A 21,135-nucleotide genomic window follows, 5' to 3' on the forward strand; every position below is an offset into this window, starting at 1 on the left:
TGCAAGCCAGTTCTCTACCCATCTAGATACCTGGCCACGTATCCCATGAGCTTTAATCTTCTCTACCAACCTACCATGAGGGACTTTGTCAAACGCCTTACTGAAATCCATATAGACGACATCAACGGCTCGTCCTTCGTCGACCGTTTTTGTCACCTCCTCAAAGAATTCTACCAGATTCGTAAGGCAAGACTTCCCCTTTACAAAGCCATGCTGCGTATCCTTAATCAGATCACAACACTCTAAGTGCTCATGCATCCTATCCCTAAGAATCCTCTCCATCAACTTGCCTACCACTGACGTTAAACTCACCGGCCTATAGTTACCTGGGCTATCCCTCCTACCCTTTTTAAACAATGGTACCATGTTCACTATCCTCTAGTCCTCTGGGACCTCACCTGTGTCCAAAGAAGAGACAAAGATTTGCGTCAGAGGCCCAGCAATCTCATCCCTTGCCTCCCTAAGCAGCCTAGGATAAATGCCATCGGGCCCCGGAGATTTATTGGTTTTAATGCTACCTAAAAGCCCTAACACTTCTTCCCTCGTAATCGATAGATCTTTCAATTGGTCTACCACTCCCTCGATGACCGTACCAGACATCAAGCCCCTCTCCTTCGTGAATACCGACTAAAAGTATTCATTCAGGATCTCCCCCATTCCCTCTGCCTCTAAGCACAATTCCCCTCGTCTGTCCCTGAGAGGACCGATTTTACCCCTAGCCACTCTTTTGCTCTTAAGATAGGAGTAAAACGCCCTTGGATTCTCCTTAACCCTACTGGCCAAAGCCATCTCATGCCCCCTCTTTGCTCTCCTAACTCCCCTTTTGAGATCCCTCCTACTCTCTCTGTATTCCTCCAACAGTCTCTCCATTCCCAGCTGCTTAGACCTGACATACGCCTCTCGTTTCTTCCTAACCAGGTCTTCTATATCTCTAGTAATCCACAGCTCTCTAATCCTACCTTTCCCATCCTTTCTCCTAACCGGCACATGCCTTTCCTGCACCCATTGCAGTTCTCCATTGAAAGACTCCCATATGCCTAACGTGGTCTTGCCTTCCAACAGCCTATCCCAGTCTGTATCCCTAAGCCCCTGTCTAATCCGGCTGTATCTAGCCTTCCCCCAGTTTAGCACCCTCCCCTTAGGACAGCTCTCATCTTTTTCCATTCGTATCCTAAAGTAGACGGAGTTGTGGTCACTATTAGCCACATGTTTGCCTACTGCAACCTCAACCACCTGACCCGGCTCATTGCCCAGAACTAAATCCAGTATAGCCCCCTCTCTAGTCGGGATTGCCTGGCAATTCCAATCAGTGCGCAGGCAGAGCATTAATAGGCCCTGTAATTAGCAATAATTCTCCCCAGTTACTTGCCTGGCCCATGATCTCCAGTTCAATTCACCCTCGATCAAATTAGTTTAAGAATCACGATAGTGACAGTGAATAGGCACAGAGGTCAGCAGCGGCAAATTTCATGTCGACACCTCAGTCCTGGCCCTGACCCTTTTAAAAATCTAACCCATTAACTCTGTCTGTCTCCAGGTACTGAGAGACCTGCTATATATTACCAGCATTCTTTGTCTTTTGCCTTTGACGGAGGAAGATATAGGCAGAGTAGATGAGAAGCCTGGACTGTGCTGCAGGATGGAGGGCAAGAGGCTTCCAGTTGGCCATTGAGAACAGGCTGTATATGCAACCAAAGTTGCACTTGCAGTTACTTTGCCCCATACTGATCAGGTGCTCTCCCAGTGACCCCACAAACCCTGGCATCCATGTGGTGGATGAAAATACAAAGTGTTGGCAAGGCCAACACTTGTGGATGAGTCCCTGTGTAAGTGCCCAGATCACGCCTTTGTATTTTCATCCACCACATGGGATGGCAGCCTTTTCTTTCAAACAAACAACCGCTTTTTAATAAGAAAAATCTTTGTGGATTTTCAGAATTGTGATGACTTTGGCCAGGTACTCATTGTTCTGGTTTTGGTTACTTTTCCAGATGGTTTTGGGGATTAAAAGGTCGGGTTTCCTTTTATATCCAAGCCCTCCTATTGTTCTATGTGGAAAGAAAATCTTAAATCTCTCTTATTGAAAAAAATCCTATTTTAACAGCTTCTCCATGGAGCCCTGTTAGATTTCTATTGACTGCGGAAAGCACTGAAATTAGTTCATGATGGAAATGTCAGCCAAGAGTTGAGCATTTGCGAAGTGTATCTGGTTCCTACCACATGACAGCTCATCAGAAGTTGAGGTCGACCAGAGGAAGCTTGTGATTTGTCTTGATAACAGTTCAAATACATTCATTTTTGTCGCACCTTTAACATAATAAAATGTCCCAAGGCACTTCACAGGACTGTTATCTACAAAAATTGCCACTGAGAAACATGATATATTACGACAAATGAACATAAGTTTGGTTTAAAGAGCATGTTGAAGGAGGAGAGAGTGATGCAGAAGTTTTACTGAGGAATTTCCAGAGCTTTGGGGATAGGCAGCTGAAAGCTTGGCTGCTAATGGTTAAAATCAGAGTCATGCAAAGGCTCAGAACTAAAGGAGTCTGGAGATCTCGCGGCTGTAAGGCTGCAGAAGATTAAACGAATATGGAAGGGCATGGCCATTGGAGGAACCCAATGATGGTCAGGTGTGCAAAGTTCCCAAACCAACTGTGATAATTTATCTGATCTCGGGCCAACGGTTGAAGCACTTCTGAGCTTAGGAAGGGGAAAGAAAATACCACGTATTCTACTCCCAGTTGCAATCTTTTGACTCTTTGTTGGTCATTGCGAGTAGAAAAACATTTGTCTTTTATATGCTCATCTGCTCTCGGTGTTATGATTCACATGAAGAATGGCCAATTTTAGTGAGTAGGAGAGCCAAAGGGAAAATTATGGAGCCAAATCTTCCGGCAGTCCTTGCTTAGGCCAGGATAGACAAAGTGCAGTCAAAGTGTGCCTCAATATAATGACAATTTAACCATCAGTATTGTTTAGAAACATAGAAACCCTAGAGTGGAGAAGGAAGTGTTTTGGCCCATTGAGTCTGCACCAACAACAATCCCACTCAAGCCCTATGCCTGCTTAGTTACCCTGCTAACCCCTCTAACCTATCACACCTCAGGACACTAAAGGTTAATTTAGTATGTCCAATCAACCTATCTGCACACCTTAGGACTGATATAACAGTAAAGTGCACTGATATTCACAATTTCTCCAAAGATCAAGGTGTCCATCTTGGTTTTCTACCACTTATACCCAGGACTAATTAAATATTGTCTTGCTGCGCTTTTGCAGAAAGGTTGGCTTTCGTGTTTAGCTTAGAATGACTGTCGTCCAGGGAAGTCTGTACTTCCTATTGTTGACTGGAGGAACTGAAAATATAAAAAGTGAGAATTATCTTTAAAAGCTTTGAGACGAGAAAATAATCAAAAGTCATATGGTTCATATTTGCAAGTGAAGACCTACTAATCATTGACATTTCCTCAGAGGGAACTTTGGCCCTTTCCTATTTTCACTTTGTCCGCTTTGTTTTGTTTTCACCAGGTTCACTGAAGCAAAATCACTTGGAGAAAAAGTGAATCAGTCCAGGAATAAGATCAGTGAGTACCCATGTCATGTTCAAATGGTAGAACATTACAAAAATATCTCATACTGTGTATAATCATGAAAATAAAAGCAAAGGAAGGAATTCTTTTTTTGCAAAAATATACTTTATTCATATATAATCTGAAAGATACATGAGAAGACATTTCAAATTGTTACAACAGTAAAGTGCAGTGATATTCACAATTTCTCCAAAGATCAAGGTGCATGCTGAAATGCTTCAGTTCAGTAATGAGGATATTGCATATATTTCAATATTTTCATCACAGGGCGTACAATTCTGTTCAAACTATGTATTTCGGTCAGGTTGCGCTCTGAAGTGCTTCAATGCATTTGCACAGAGTTAGGATGAAGCACACACTCCAAGGTGTTTTCACCCATTACTAGTCCCTCAGTGTACATTGGCTGAAAGGCCTTACACGGTAAACCTTTCACCATTGGGCCTTGGCGGCATCTGCCCACACTTGCATGTGTTCCTCAGCATTTAATCCTGGACCTTGGACTGTGCCAGTCTGCAACACTCAGTAAAGGACAATTCTTTGTAGTAGATGATCAACAAGTTTTGGGCAGAGCAAGAACAGTCTTTCATCGAGTTGATGATCCTCCAGCAGCAGTTTGTGTTTGAGTGAAGGGAGGAAAATTGGTTAAACCCTGAAAATGAGGGTGCGTGTTGAGGTACATAACTAATCCATGCCCATCCATGTTAAATTTGTGCTGCCTGCTGTTTTAAACAATTGCTACATTCTGTTTGTAGGCTGCATGCATTAGCATGAGGCCAAAACCATAAACTACTTACTCTAGTTAAATGAAACTCTTAAAACAAAGGTGCATTGTGGTTGCAAGAAATGTTGGCTTGTCAGTTGAAAAATGAATGCATTCTGATGCTTTAAACAATGGATGGGGTTCTCCGTCTCCCAGTGCAGCCTTTCCTGGCATGCTGACATGGTGGAATTCTTTGGTCTTGCTGCTGGATTTCCCATTGAAGTCGCCGTATGCCGCCATGAAACCCACCGGCTGTGATGTACTCCCGGTGGGACCTGAAAATCTTGCTGGCGTGAACAGCTGGAGAATCCCACCCAATGGCTAAACATGCAGGAAATTGAACACAAAGGTTTACGTAGGCTTTGACAGTGGAAAGAAAGGGACATGTTCTACATTTACTATTACCAACTCAGACAGGCTAAGATAGAGGTGGAGCCTGCATATGATGAGACACTGGACGCAAGTGCATAGGAACTGGGGCACATAGGAAAGGATTGCTCAGGTGCCAGCTTGTTGGAGAGCAAAGACTAGGGACAGAATTTTCCTTTTTTTATGCGGAGTGTGGCAGTGGGCGGGAAAAAGCAGCATTCAAGCCACCGGCCTTAACAATGATGTGCTCCGCTGTACTGTTAGGAGACATTGAAAACAAAAACCAGGAGCAGGTTCCACATTGTCATACTGGTGGGTCAGCTTCTGAATGAGCCCACACCACCAGAAATTTAGGTTTTTAACGATCAGAGCGCCATTTTTAAAGGCTACCTTGGTACACAAAGGTAAGAATGGAACCACCACTAAGGGATCGCCATGTGGAGGGTGTTGTTCTGGCACAGGCACCAGCCATGGTGGTACAGAGGTTAGCACTGCTACCTCACAGTGCCAGGGACCCAGGTTTGATTCCCGGCTTGGGTCATGTCTGTACGCAGTCTGCACGCTCTCCCCGTATCTGCATGGGTTTACTTTGGGTGTTCCGGTTTCCTCCCACAGTCCGAAAGACATGCTGGTTAGGTGCATTGGCCATGCTAAATTCTCCCTCAGTGTACCTGAACAAGTGCCGGAGTGTGGCGACTGGGGGATTTTCACAGTAACTTCATTGCAGTGTTAATGTAAGCCTATTTGTGACACTAATAAATAAACTCATACAACTCCAAGGCACAGTCGAGTGCAAGAGCCGTCAGCCTATGATTGGCCAGTCGTTCTTGGCGAGTGTGTGATTGTCTTCTAATTGGAAGAAGACCCACTGCTGTCCAGTGTATTGCCTGATGGGAAGAAGATACAATGGACCTTGCTCCTAAGAATTGGCACTTGGCAATTGGCGCAATAATTGGTGCATTGCCAGTTTGCAGGCAGCGAGCAAGGCACCCTACTGAGACCAGAGGTTTCAGCCCAGGTTTTGTGATCAGATTTGTACTCTGTTTAACTTCTGGGAAGAATAACCTGAAAAAAAAATTTCAGTGTTTATCCAAGACTTCATTTTTAAATGGAGCATGAACTAGAAACATAGCATGTAAATGATGAAGTGTCTTTATGGCGTCTGCTTTTCAAGCCTGCTAAATCACAGCGGCTGAAGGAGGCACTTTAAAATCTTGAATAAAATTAGCCAGCGTGCCTTTAAAAAAATAGATTTTCCATTGTTTAGGCCATTGGCAGTGATATATATGGGAATCTATTGCCTGGGTTTTGTCTAAGCCTGTATCTTAATGTAATCACATAGAATTCTTTTAGAGAGCTAGAGACTCCTATTTGTGTGGCCCTATAGGCTGTAGATAGAATTTGCTGAGAAATTAAATTAACTCTCATTAAACAGCTACGGCAACGAGTACTCATAGAATCCCCATGTGACATAAGTGTTGACAGATAATAGTGAGCTTGGAAGTGATTCAGAAAGCAGTCCAAATCTGATGAGAGTGGACCACACGCTAATATTGCTGCAAATGGAAAAATCTTTCTTTGAGTAAATAAGTCAGGCTATTCTGTAAACATTTAAGATGTTGAAGTATTAAGGTGTCATTTTCATGGTCATTGATGGACAGATGAATAAAATGTCAGTTCCCAGACTGACTGTTTGTGTAAAGAGTTATGTCTGGAGATTGAGGCGGGGAAGGGAACTTTGGTGCATGCAGAAGGATGAAATTCGTACCTGCATTCATCTGAGACAAAATAGGCTGGGATTTTCCAGCCATTCACACCCACCACTGCTGCAAGCAAGGACTGTGCTCAGTCAAACTTCTGTTCGCTGCAGTAGAACTGGAAAATCCCATTGGCATGAACAGTCAGAAAATTACCCCCTTAATTTTGTTTTTTTTCTTATTTAACATTTCAATTTAGTGAAAGATAAATATTTAATTTTGCACTAAAGTGTTAATTTCTATCAAATGAAAAACCTGAGTAAAGGACTACTTTCCACGGTACCGGACACCAGTAAGTTTGGAAAGAAAAAATGGTTAGCAGATCTTTTTAATGTGTAAGGATATTGTGATTGAGAATGTACTGATTTTGTTTAAGAGACAAAACCTGAGAAGTTCAACCATCTAAAGCGCATTGTTCATATAACACCACAAATGGGATAAAACAGGAACCATTTCTAATGAAATATGACACTCAGCCAGCTAAGGAGATTTTAAGTCAGATGACCAAAAGTTTGGTCCAAGAGGTAAGGTTTTAAGCAGTGAACCCTTACTGAGCAGTCTATTGAATCGCTGAAGATGTGTTTTGTTCCTTAGGCCTTACAATAGTCACCTGCGCTGTTCCTCACATGATTGTGGTCTGTTGTATGCATAATCTAGCAAAGGGGAGTGACCCTTGAAGAGGTGGAGAGAGTTTGGAGGTTGTGAAGTCCTTCAGAGGAAGCGGATAAGCAGGATGTGACAGAAGGTGAGGGACATGGAGAGCCTTCTAATGCACAACAGTAGAGACGTGGCCAGGCCCATAGTCTCTCAACAGAAGTCTGTTGAGTAAGCCATTATTGCGAGAGGCTGTCTGAGTCAGCAAAGATTAAACAGGTGAACCTTGAGGCCTGTGGCACTAACCACAGGCCTGTCACAGGGAAAAAAAATCATGTGTCCAGTCTAGGCAATCTCTCAGGGAGAGGGACTGCTACCTTCAGTTTCCAAAGTCACCAGTGTGAAGCTTTTTCTTTAAACATTGTTACTACTTTTAAGTTTTGGTGGCCTGATGCCACTGACTGGTTTGGAAGTCTTCAATTTGGGACAGGTCTGGTAGGTCCTGGGAGGGCAGAGAAAGTGACTGGGGAGGGGAGAGGGAAGGGGCAAAGGTGTGGTCACAGTTGGAAACATAGCAACCAATTTTCACATATCAAGTTTCTGCAAACAAGAATAAAATAATAGTAGAATCATAGAATGGTTACAGTACAGGAGAAGGCTGTTCAGCCTCTAATGTCTGCGCTGACCCTGTGAAGGATTCACCTAGTACCAGTCCCCTACCTTTTCTCCATAACCCTGCAAATCATTCCTCTTTAGAATAGCCCAATTGACCCTGCCTCCAATACACTCCTTAGCAGTGCATTCTACATCCTAACCGCTTGCTGCATGAAAAACTTTTTCCCCCATGCTGCCGTTATTTTTTTTCGCAGTTATCTTCAATCTGTGCCCTATGGTTCTCAATCCTTTTACCAATGGTATCAGTTTCTCCCTGTCCATGCGCATAATTTTCAATACCGCTATCCAGCTTAATTCTCCAAACAGAATAGTCCCAAATTCTCTCATCTATCCATGTAACTGAAATTCCTCATCCTCTGAATTATTCTTGTGAATCTTTTCTACACCGTCTCATTTTGCACCTTTCCTGAAGTGACCAATTTCTTTATTCAGTGATGTTCTTTGTGGGATTTGAATTTGATGATCAGCCATGATCAAAATGAATGGCTGGGCAAGCTCAAAAGGCCGAATGGCCTACTCCTGTTTCTAGTTTCTATATTTCTATGAGGGATGAATATTAGTCGGGAAAGCTGATTTGCCCTATTTGAAAGACGGCCTGTTGGACAGTGTGGCACTCCCTCAGTACTGCACTGGAACATCAGCCAAGATATTAGACCCTGTTCTCCCGTTTTCATTCTAAGTGCTCCCACTAGCATCAAAACGAGACTACTACAATTTAGCAGTTTTGCATAATTTTCCAGGATACCATTTGGGACCAGTGGGGTAGGTCGGGTGAATCCTGATTGTCTTCACACCCAGGGGGAATCCAGTTATTTTCCTTTACTTTCTCAGAAGACGAAGGAAATTTGGCATGTCAGTTACGACTCTCACCAACCTTTACAGACACACCATAGAAAGCATTCTTTCTGGTTGTATCAAAGCTTGACATGGCCCTGTTCTGCTGAAGACCGCAAGGCACTACAAAAAGTTGTGTATGTACCCAGTCCATCACACAAACCAGCCTCCCATCCATTGACTCTGTCTGCACTTTCTGCTGCCTCGGCAAAGCAGCCAGCATAATTAAGGACCCCATGCATCCCAGACGTTCCATCTTCTTCCATCGGGGAAAAAGATACAAAAATCTGAGGTTATGTACCAACCGACTCAAGAACAGCTTCTTTTCTGCTGTCAGACTTTTGAATGGACCTACCTTGCATTAAGTTGATCTTTCTCTAGATTGCAGCTATGACTGTAATACAACATTCTGCACTGTCTCCTTTCCTTCTCTATGAATGGTATGTTTTGCCTGTATAGCGTGCAAGAAATGATACTTTTCACAGAATGCTAATACATATGAAAATAATAAATCAAATCAAATCAAAATATTTGACCGTTCAATGGGGCATCGGGCTTCCTGCCGGCTGTCCGACGGAGCTGGAGAACTCCCTCCCACCTTTGTGATTAAGTCTCTGGAACGTGACTTAAGCTCTCAGTCTTCTGACGTAGGATTGAAGAGTTTACCACTGATCTATCTCCCCAGGGAAGGGGGTGGGTCCTGATGAAATCAGACATTCAAACCTAATGCACCAAGAAGCAAAACCACTTTTCTCCATCATTTCCTTGAGCGGGCAACACTAAACAATTCCAGCAGAAGTAACGACTATTTTTAGGAGACTAGCTTTGAAGAGCAACTGGAAAATGTTGCAATTGTGAAGTGAATTTCCAACAATGACAACGTGGGCAGGCAGTCTATGGCAATTTTTCAAAGTTAGGAAACATTTTTAGCAGCAGTTACTGTCTTTGACTGAACTTTTCTGAGAAACAGCTGCCCTGAGTAGTTGCCACATCTCAGAGCTGGAAAATTGAGGGTGAAGCTAAATAGGGTCCGACCAGGCCGATCGGCCAGTGGGACGAGCCAGTAAAATCACCTTAGTAATGTTTTGGGAGAATTCCATCTCATATTTCTGAGACATACTGCTGTCACTTTCATTACCAGTCCCAATGGTTTTGCTTAGAAATTCAGCTGAAGGTAGGAAAGCAAAATGTCTGCAATTGGCAGCACTCCAGAAATATAAACATGTTTTCAGCAACATTGTCAGTACAGACCTCTGGACAGCTTCAACCACTGTACTGTATTTGCCGATCTTCTGATGCACAGGCATTTAAAGCAATCTGAGGTTTGAATCTGATGATGTTTTAGTGTTGGACTGCAACGATTCAAGAAGGCAGCTCACCACCGTCTTCTCAAGGGCAGCTAGGGATGGGCAATAAATGCTGGCCAGCCAGCGTTGCCCGTGTCCCACGAATGAATAAAAAAAATGCAAATTTCTCAATGAAGTGTTTTATAGAAAGCTCACGGTATTACCACTTATTTGTGCTCTTGGTAACCCTATAACATTTACATTACCAATTAAGCAAAAGATTCCAATTTTGCCCATTCCTGATCACCTCGAGAAACTTTTGTAATGTCTTGAAAAATTTATGTAATGTGACAGAATGAAAAAGTAAACCCAGCAGTATTTTGTATCCAAAAAATTAGTAAATGTTAGCCTGAGTTTGGTTCAGATGTTGCAAAGTGAACCGGCTAGAGAAATAGCATGGTGTAACAGCTCGTCTTGTAATATTTCTTTTCATCACTACCAGCTTCATAACATTCAAGTCTCCTTTGAGCTCTGATGTCAGTATTACATAGGGTCTGGGTGGGATTGCTGTCAGTGTAGGCTCAATGGGCTGAATGGCCTCTTTCTGCACTATAGAGATTCTCTGTCTCTTCTATGACTCTTCTGTTACACTCAGTCCATCTTATCCCACCATGCACAGCCTTCACCTATTTCTTCTGCAATATGGGTTGAATTTATTCTATAGCTGTATTGTTTGTTATTTCGACATCATTCCTCATCTACTGTTTTAGAAACATGGAAGATAGGAACAGGAGGAGGCTCCTCGAGCCTGCTCCACTATTCATCACGATCATGGCTGATCGTCCAACTCAATAGCGTAATACTTTCTTCCCATAACCTTTGATCCCATTTGCCCCAAGTGCTATATCTATAGAAATGTAAACATATCTTTAGAAACATACTTTACTGCATGCTTTCCTGAAAAAAAACTTTTTCCTTCCAGGTTACACATTCTGAAAGCTCCAGCAACACTTGGATGCCAACCAATTCTGAACTCACCTACCCTACATACATAGAATTCTGCCCAAATACCCTCTTGCTAGGTTTTCACTATTCTTTACAACTTTCTACTTTCTGACTTTAAAATGATCCCCTGTGAGGGCCTTACCTACATAACACACCTCAACAAATTCCAAAGTACATTTAGGGCGGAATTTTCCTGTCCCACCCGCAGTGTAAATCGTAGAGGGCAGGACAGAAAAGTTGGCAGACCATTAAAAGATCCATGGTGGGAAAAATCCTACCCGTAAAGTCATGTTATCTACTACTGTTACCATTACACTTTTTTTTGCCAAGAAACCCTCCCTCATGACTCTAAGCCTTTCTGCAGTCTCGTTGATGCCTTTCCCTATTTCTTGCCATTTCTCCAAGATCCTAAATGATTCCAATCTAGCAGTCCATTTAAGTACATCATAGCATGGTGATAATGTTCCTGGACTATGCCCACTCGATTAACCAAACTGTATCCCATTGTAGCCTCCTTACGGCTCTTCACAACATTCTTTTTCTATCTATCTTTGTGTTATCAACAATTTTAGCAAGTGTACCTTTGGTCCCTTCATCCAAATCATTTATATAAATTGTAAACAGTTGAGGTCTGTTATACATCTTTAATTTAAACACTTTCCAAACATTCCAGTTTAAAGGAACAAACAAGGACAGTAAATCAATTATTTCTTTATTTCACACTTCAAGTACCAACTCGAACATAAACAATTGCAACTCATTAACTTTTTACTGAACTTTAACTCTAACTGAATATCAATTTTCAACTGAACTTTTAACTCTCAAACTGCACTTTAACTCTAATTGAACATCAATTTTAACTACTTAACTGAAAATAGGTACTACTGAGTTAGGAAAATCTTGGCCAAGAAATACCCATGATATAGAATCAATTTTCTTCTCTCTGAAGCACTCTTCAGGGTACAAGCTTTGTTACGATGGTTGGTATCTTCCGAATTATCACTGCCAAACAAGGACTCACATGCCTTTTAGCCACAATTCTCCACTTGCTTCCAGAAGATTCTCTGCCATCCAGCCAATTGTGTAACCAGAAATCGATCGCACGGCTTGAACATCCAGTGAAATTAATTTTGAACAAAGTCATGATGCTTAGCTCATTTTACATGTCCCATGCATAGCCACCATTAAAATTGGAGCCACAGTGTCTCAGCTAATGTAAAGAACTTCCTTGATCTGAGCAACAGAGGAAGCTTCAGATCCCTATCTGATGGTCGTTATCTGCTTCAAAAAGACAACCGTCATCCCAGTACCTCAATAAAACCAAGCAGCGTGCCTTAATGACTACCGGCTGATGGCTCTGACATCCATCATTATGAAGTGCTTCGAAAGGTTAGTCATGGCACAAATCAGTTTGCTCCTCCCGGACTTATTTGTCTACCGCCGCAACAGGTCCACAGCAGATGCCATTTCCCTGGAACACCTAGATAACAAGGACACCTATGTCAGACCCCTTTTTATTGACTACAGCTCAGCCTTCAACATTATTATTCCCACGAAACTTATCTCCAAAGGAGAGGACTGGGCCTCCACACCTCCCTCTGCGACTGGATCCTGAACTTCCTAACAGACAAACCACACTCAGTAAGAATAGGCAATAACATCTCTTTCACGATCATCCTCAACACCGGTGCCCCACAAGGCTGTGTTCTCAGTCCCCTACTATACTCCTTATACACCTAAATTCCCTCCAATTCGATCTTCAAGTTTGTTGACGACACTACCCGTAGTGTGTCAGATCTTAAACAATGACGAGACAAGAGTACAGGAATGAGATAGAGAATCTAGTGAACTAGTGCGGCAACAATAATCTCTCTCTTAATGTCAACAAAACAAAGGAGATTGTCATCGATTTCAGGAAGCGTAAAGAAGAACATGACCCTGTCTACATCAATGGGGACAAAGCAGAAAGGGTCGAGAGCTTCAAGTTTTTAGGTGTCCAGATCACCAACAACCTGGACTAGTCCCCCCATAGTTAAGAAAGCCCACCAACACCTCTGCTTCCTCAGAAAACAAAGGAAATTTGGCATGTCAGCTACGACTCTCACCAATTTTTACAGATGCACCATAGAAAGCATCCTTTCTGGTTGTATCACTGCTTGGTATGGATCCTGCTCTGATCAAGACTGCAAGGAACTACAAAAGGTCATGAATGTAGCCCAATCCATCACACAAACCAACCCCCATCCATTGACTCTGTCTATACTTCCCGCTGCCTCGGCAAGGCAGCCAGCATAACTAAGGACCCCATGCACCCCAGACATTCTCTCTTACACCTTCTTCCTTCGGGAGAAAGATACAAAAGTCTGAGGTCATGTACCAACCAAATCAAGAAAGCTTTTTCCCTGCTGCTGTCAGACTTTTGAATGGACTTAACCTTGCATTAAGCTGATCTTTCTCTATACCCTAGCTATGACTGTAACACTACATTCTGCATGGTCTCGTTTCCTTCTCTATGATTGGTATGTTTTGACTGTATAGTGTGCAAGAAACAGTACTTTCACTGTACGTTAATACATGTGACGATAGTAAATCAAATCAAATCAAATCACAGCTCCCAGACCAGAGCCTCTTTACCATCTGCATTTGGTTTTAATCTATAAGTTGACCAAAATTCCCAGCATGTTTAGCTCTCAGCCAGAATATTCATTTTAAAGTCAGTATTGCCATTATTTTTGTTAAATCATTGTTGCAGCATTCTTTCTTCTCCACTGTCCTGTGAAAGATGTTCAGCTTACAGGCCTATAGCTTCCTGCTTTCTGTACCTCTCTCTTTTTGAAAAAGGAGTTACATTCACCATTTTCCAATTTAACGGAACCCTCCCTAAATCTGGAGAATTGTCGACAAACCAATGTTTCAACTATCTCACTAGCCACTTTGTTAAGATGTGGATGAAGTTCATTAGGACCTGGGAATTGTGAGCCCCTAACCCCAGTAATTTGCTCAGTACCACTTACTAAATGATTGTAATTCTCTGGAGTGGCTTCCTCTCTTCAACAGTTTCTGACTGTTTCTGAGATGTCACTTGTATCCTGTGTAGTGAAGACCGATGCAAAATACCTGTTCAATTCATCTACCTTATTTTCCATTATCAATTCCCCAGATTTACTTTCTATAGGACCTATGCTCACTTTGTTAACTTTTATTTTTAAAATAACTGTAGAAATATTCTCAGCAACTTTCTCACCTACTCTTATTTCTCTTCCTCATTAATCTTTCAGTCATACGTTGCATTTCTTTTATTCTGCCTAATCTTCTGACCTACCACACATCTTTGCGCAATTATATGCTTTTTCATTAAGTTTGAGCTACCAATGGATGGTGGGTCCATCCCTTGAATTTTCTCATTATCTTCTGTGTATTATGAAATGGGAGTCCCAATCTATATGTGGAAAATTAAAACCTCCTGCTATCACAACTTTATGTTTCCATACATCCTCCTGTTAGAGCGGCACAGTGGTTAGCACTGCTACCTCATAGTGCAGGGACCTGGGTTTGGTTCTCAGCTTGGGTCACTGTCTGTGTGCAGTCTGCATGTTCTCCTCATGTCTGCGTGCATTTCCTTCAGCTGCTCCGGTTTCCCCCCACAGTCTGGTTAGATGCATTGGCCATGCTAAATTTTCTCTCAGTTTACCCAAACAGGCGCTGGAAGGTGGCTTCTAGGGGATTTTCACAGTAACTTCATTGCAGTGTTAATGTAAGCCAACTTGTGACTGATAAACAAACTTTAAACTTAAAAACTTAAGCTGATAAATTTGTCAATTAATCTTAAGTTAGTCCCCAGTTTAGTAATGCTCTAACATTGGACACATTGGGCTGACTTTAACAGACAGAAAGCCCTATGGTCTGTGCTGGCCTCAGTGAATTCTGAGCATGTTCACCTGGCACATGAAATTCTACATCAGAAGTTTGATCTACCCTGTATAGGGAGCACCTTTCATAACTGATCTAAGAGAACAAGATGACTCCATGCACAACAGAATGGAGAAGAAAATGCTCAAGAAGAAAATTAGTTGTAAAAAAAAGGTTTAAAAAGACTTCTCTCAAAAAAACACAAATCCACAGCCAGCTCAGTGCAAGTAGCTTTCATAACATGCTACCACCAGTGTGCTGGAACATTAAGTTATTTTAACAAGCAGTTCCTGACTTTACTGATCTCACTGCACTTCCCATACACAGATCTCAGCTCCCTTATGAGTTGAAAGATGTATTCCTGTGGTTTGTTGGCGTCATACCCCTCAGAACTTGCACAATCCTGGATCGTTAGTATTTACCTCAATATATTCCTCTTCCATGTCTTTTCAGAAGTTTGAACAAGGCAACACAAAGAGGTAATTTTCAGAGTCTGAATTATTAAACCAACATCATTGACATAAATGAAGCAAGTGGAACATTTAAAACAGCATACAGCATAAACAGCAGCAAATGTCCTGTGTTTTTAAAACTATAGTCTGTTGCTGACAGCAGTCATGAGAGCATAAGAAATAGGAGCAGGAGTAGGCCATCTAGCCCTTCGAGCCTGCCCCGCCATTCAATAAGATCATGGCTGATCTGTCGTGGCTCAGTTCCACATTCCCGCCCTCTCCCCATAACCCTTAATCCCCTCGCTTATCAAAAACCCATCAACCCATGTCTTAAAAATATTTAGCGAGGCAGCCTCCACCACTTCAACGGGCAGAGAATTCCAGAGATTCACCACCCTTTGAGTGAAGAAGTGCCTCCTCAACTCCGTTCTAAACCGCCCCCCCCTTTATCTTGAGGCTGAGCCCCCTAGTCCTACTGTCCTTTCTGAGCGGGAAGAGTCTCTCCACCTCTATCCTATCCATCCCATTCATCATCTTATACGTCTCAATGAGATCTCCCCTCATTCTTCTAAACTCTAACGAGTACAAGCCTAGTTTATTCAGCCTCTCCTCATAGCTCAACCCCCTCAACTCCGGTATCAGCCTAGTAAACCTCCTCTGCACTCCCTCCAAGGCCAAAATACCCTTGCGTAAGTACGGCGACCAAAACTGCACACAGTACTCCAGCTGCAGCCTCACCAATGCCCTATACAGCCGCAGCAAGACCTCCCTACTTTTATATTCAATCCCCCTCGCTATGAAGGCCAGCATCCCATTCGCCTTCCTGACCACCTGCTGCACCTGCAGGCTGGGTTTTTGCAACTCATGCACAAGGACCCCGAGGTCCCTCTGCACCGTCGTCTGCTGCAGTTTTTCGCCATGTACGTAATAGTCCTTCCTACCATTATTCCTACCAAAATGGACCACCTCGCGCTTGCCAACATTAAATTCCATTTGCCAGTTCCTGGCCCATTCACCCAGCCTATCTAGATCCTTCTGCAGACTCTCCACACCCTCCGCGCAATTTGCCGTTCCACCAATCTTGGTGTCATCAGCAAATTTCGACACCATACACTCGGTTCCCTCCTCCAGATCATCTATATAAATGGTAAATAGCTGAGGCCCCAGCACCGACCCCTGGGGCACTCCACTAGTCACCAATCCTAATAGCACCCATTAACCCCCACTCTCTGCCTCCTATTTGACAACCAATCCTCTATCCACGCTAACACCCTACCCCCAACTCCATGCCCCCATACCTTCTGCAATAACCTCTTGTGAGGCACCTTGTCAAATGCCTTCTGAAAATCAAGAAAGTCAGTGCAGGGAGAATCTCTATATCCAAACACATGTCAGCCATGGCTTAGTGGTGGCGCTTTTGCCTCTATATTAACACTGTATCTTTATTATAGCAATAGAAAATTGTGAGAAGTTCAGACAGAGTAGGTACAAAAACTGTTCCTGTGGTAGCATGGCCCCTTTAAGGGGATGTCCCCGAGGGCCTGTGATCAGGCCAGACCCTATGGAGTGTCAAGTTGAGAAGCTGAGTCAATTGGGTGCAAGGGCATGTATTCCGGGTTGGAGAGGATGCTCAGATGCAACCAGAGAGGAATGTTGTACAGTCGCATTGTTACTTCCGTCTGGCCCTCTTAGTGTTAATTTTTGGCAATAAATCCTTTTGTTATTTTGAGCCACATTGTGTCGCCTTCGATTTGTTATAGTTCCCATTGGTGGAAGACCAGAGGGCACAGATTTCAGTACCAGAAGTAAAGAGCTGGTGGTTAAAGACTCAAACACACCACTTGAGAGGGTGGTGGAGGCAAATTTAGTTGTGATTTTCAAATGGGAGTTGGAGAAGCATCAGATGACTGAGTATCTGAAGGCTTCTGAAGGTAAATAACTTGCAGGGAAATGGCAGGAAATGGAGCCATCAGAATCTCACAAAAATACCCACTCTGTACATCTTAAGTTGTTCCTTCTTTTCAATCTTTATCTGGATCACACTCCAGCCCTCGTTTATAGTTCTGTTTCACCCAGCGTTTCTCAAACTTTCTAATTCAGTCTCTCACTTTGGCTCAGTGACTATAGCTGAAATTACCAACAACCTTCGAATACACAGGTGGGCGTATTCATAGGTTAAGTTAATGAGAGAAATACGTCCTCTAGAATAATTTCCCTCGTTGTTGCCTTAGCAAAACTAGACATTTGGAATGTTATAACCATACCACTCCTAGGGTTGCATTTGCCCTAACAGTGTGACCTGTGTCCATTATAATTGCTTTCTGTGCCTACTGTTTTCCCTTCAAAGGACAGCAAGAAATGTCACAACACCAGGTTAAAGTCCAACAAGTTTATTTGATAGTAAATGCCTCTAGCTTTCAGAATGCTGCTCCTTCGTCAGGTGAATGACCCACCTGACGAAGGAGCAGTGCTTCGAAAGCTAGTGGTGTTTACCAACAAATAAACCTGTTAGACTTTAACCTGGTGTTGTGAGACTTCTTATTGTGTTTACTCCAGCCCAATGCCAGCATCTCCACATCATGATTCCCTTCAAGGAGGCAGGAGGTGGGATCAGGAAGGGCCTGCTGATGCTGAAAACGTTTAGGAGATGGCCACAGAGGTGTCTGAGTGTTAAGGCAACTGGTTAGAAGGCCCTCTTTGTTTCTCTGGATGTTGGCCCAGTTGCATTAAAGGTCATTATGCCCCTCTAGCCCCTAACACCACAAATCCCCTCAGCCCCTCACCCACTTACCATTCCCCATTGTTTCTGTCTATTCTCCCTCATATCTCCCCTTTCCCTCTCACATTTGCTACACCCTTTCTATGTTCACTCACCTAGTATGTGTTACATACCAAATCAATGAGAAAGTCTTGAAACGCTCATGAATAAAGCACCCTTGAAGAAGTCTGCTTTTAAAAGATCTGCCGCGCTTACTGGCTAATTAAAATGCTACTCAGTCATTGCTTTTCATATTTCAAAAATGGAAACTCAATCTCCCTTTGCACCTCTTGACCTTATCCAATTAAGCATACAGACTTTGAAAAAAACAGATTAAGAAAGAATAACTTATTATAACACCATAAAGATATCAATCAAAGATAACACTCTGCTTCAGACCGCTGCTGAGCTCAGCTATTGGGGAGTCTTGGAACTCTGGCCATCTGTTTCAGTTGATGCACTTCTCAACTCAAACACACCTTGTGGAAGGCCTTATCCCACGCTTGTGAAAATTGCCAGCACCTGAATTGAAGGCCAAAATCCTGTCCCCTCACTTTTAAAGGCCTCCAGAGTAGAGCCAATTCTGAAAATCTGGCCGCCTCTATTTAACACTGGCAAAGAGGTAACACGGGACTTAAGATTTAAAGAGCAATTAATTGCAAGTGCAAAACAGAGTTTTTAAACAAGTTAAAAATATCAGTTTTTCCTTCAGCTGAAAGGCAAACCATGCTCTGTCTGATCTTTGACTCAATAATCAACAGTGGCACAGTGGTTAGCACGACTGTCTCATAGCTCCAGGGACATGGGTTTGGTCTCCAGCTTGGGTCACTGTCTGTGTGGAGTTTGCATGTTCTCCCCATGGTTGCATGGCTTTCCTCTGAGTGCTTCAGTTTCCACCCACAGTCCAAAGATGTGCAGAGTAGGTGCATTGGCCATGCTAAATTATCCCTTAGTGTCCTGGGATGTGTAGGTTAGAAGGATTAGCAGAGTAAATATGTGAGGTTACGGGGATAGGGCTGAGGTGGGATTGTTGTTGATGCAGACTCGAACGGTCAAATGGCCTCATTCTGCACTGTAGGGTTTCTATGATCCCCACCGCTAGTTCCCAGGTGGTAGGGAAGTAACACTGGGGGCCACTCACCAATAACTCAGTGATTCTAACCCTGAACTAACTTGCCAGGGTCAGGGTGGAGGAAGACATGTCAATATAATACTTGTGTTCTTTGTTTCTGTAATGTACTCATATCAGTGTAGTTCTAATGTGACATGTTTGTATTTCGAATGACGGAAAATCTTCAGATTATGCTTTTTTTAAATGCTTGGCTCATTAAGTTTGTATGAAAGTCTGCACAAAATTTGTAAAATTCTGATGTATTTAATTTGGCAGAACAGCCAAGCCACAAGATTTTTTGAGTAGAGTTTTACAGAAGTATTTGTGTAAACTCTTTGAATTGCGGTATTTTTAATACAGTCAGATGACAGTGACATCGTTCTAGAATTCCAATTATTCCAAATTTTCACTTATCAGATGCTGGTAACACTCAAAGCGATAGCCTGCTTTGATAAACTGAGTCTGGCTTCTATTAAGACGTCAACACTCTGCTTTTTTCTTGTTCCTTTCCTAACTCTTTCCTTCTCTCATGTTCTCTCATGATCAAGAGACAAGAGTTGTGATGAGAGACTAGTTAAGCTTGTGTTACACTACCTTCAGACAATGATTGTAAAATAATGAAAGTAATTATACAGAAATCACTTTGCAATCATAGAATCACAACAGTACAGAAGAAAGCAATTTGGCCCATCAGGTCTGCACCAACTCTCTGACAGAGCATCTTACCCAGACCCTATCCCCGTAACCCCACGAATATACCCTGCTAATCACTCTAACACATACATCTTGGGACATTAAGGGGAAATTTAGCATGGCCAATCTAAACTGCACATCTTTGAACTGTAGGAGGAAGCTGGAGCACCCATGGAAAACCAATGCAGACAGGGGAAGAACATGCAAACCACTGTGCCACCATGCCACCCTCAAGGTAAATCCAGAAAAAGATGGAAAAGGACTGGATTATATGGATCCTCTTCCTAGAAGGCCAGGCCAGTGACTTACCTCTGTATAAGTGGAAGCCCATCAAGAATGATCAAGGCAGCCCATCAGCAGCTGGAGAGGTAGAGGCAATATTAAAAGGCATTGATACACTGAAAATCAGAACTGCACGTTGATCAAGACTGAGGCTTTTTGGCATGTATTTGGAGGGAGTGAATGCCTTGCCCTCCATTTCGTAGTTAAGGCTATTTTTGCTGCATCTCATGCCTACTACCTGAATTCATGCAAAACAGTAGGGATGGGGTGGATGGCAGGGGAATGGGCTTTAAAACCCGATCCTTATAATTTTCCCTTATGGGAAACAAACAATCTAGAATGGAGCAAATTCAGATGAAATGATAGTAGGCCTGACCACCCAATTTCAATTCCTTCTGTGGCAGTCTATGTCCAAATCTTAGAACTGCAGCTAAGGTGGTTACGAATAGATTCAAGAGCGCTTCTCTATTGAAGAACGTGATATGACTAAATAATCTGTTATAGTGATGGTGATGCAAGACAAATAAAGACCAGGACAGTACATGAAGAGGACCAGGATGTGCATTTGATTTTCTGGGGGACACAGTGTTGTACTGTTACCTGGACCAGAGATCCAGAGTAATGCCCTGGGGACCTAGATTTGAATCTCACCACCGCAGATGGTGAAATTTGAATTCAATAAAAATCAGGAATTAAAATTCCACTGATGACTATGGAACCGTTGTTGATTGTGGAAAAACCCATCTGGATTGCCGATGTTTTTTAGGAGAGGAAATCTGTCATCTTTACCTGGTCTGGCCTACATTTGGCTCCAAAGTTTTAAAATTTAAAGTTTATTTTTTAGTGTTGCAATGTAGTTGACTCCAAAAATGCCCTCTGAAATGGCAGAGTTAGCCTCTCAAGGGCACTTAGGGATGGGGAACAAATGCTGGCCTAGCCAACAATGTCCACATCACATTATTTTAAAGAAATTCTGTCAAGATTCCTCCTTCAACCATTGCCATTAAAAACAGTTCAGCATTTTTATTGTTGCTTTTGCTTCTGTATATGAAGTGTC

The 21,135-nt window shown here is 42.7% G+C and overlaps 1 protein-coding gene across 4 annotated transcripts in view; it reads left to right on the forward strand.

The window, feature by feature from the left end:
• kif6 (kinesin family member 6) overlaps positions 1-21,135 on the forward strand; it is a 430,254-nt gene that overhangs the window by 301,440 nt on the left and 107,679 nt on the right. For all 4 annotated transcript variants that reach the window (XM_080192988.1, XM_080192989.1, XM_080192991.1 and 1 more), the window contains exon 15: positions 3,532-3,587. In XM_080192988.1, coding sequence (XP_080049114.1) covers positions 3,532-3,587 — 56 coding nt within the window. The remainder of the gene's footprint in view (positions 1-3,531; positions 3,588-21,135) is intronic.

Source organism: Carcharhinus amblyrhynchos, chromosome 7 (assembly GCF_965287045.1).
Source record: "Carcharhinus amblyrhynchos chromosome 7, sCarAmb.v2.hapA, whole genome shotgun sequence".
Lineage (NCBI taxonomy): Eukaryota > Metazoa > Chordata > Chondrichthyes > Carcharhiniformes > Carcharhinidae > Carcharhinus > Carcharhinus amblyrhynchos.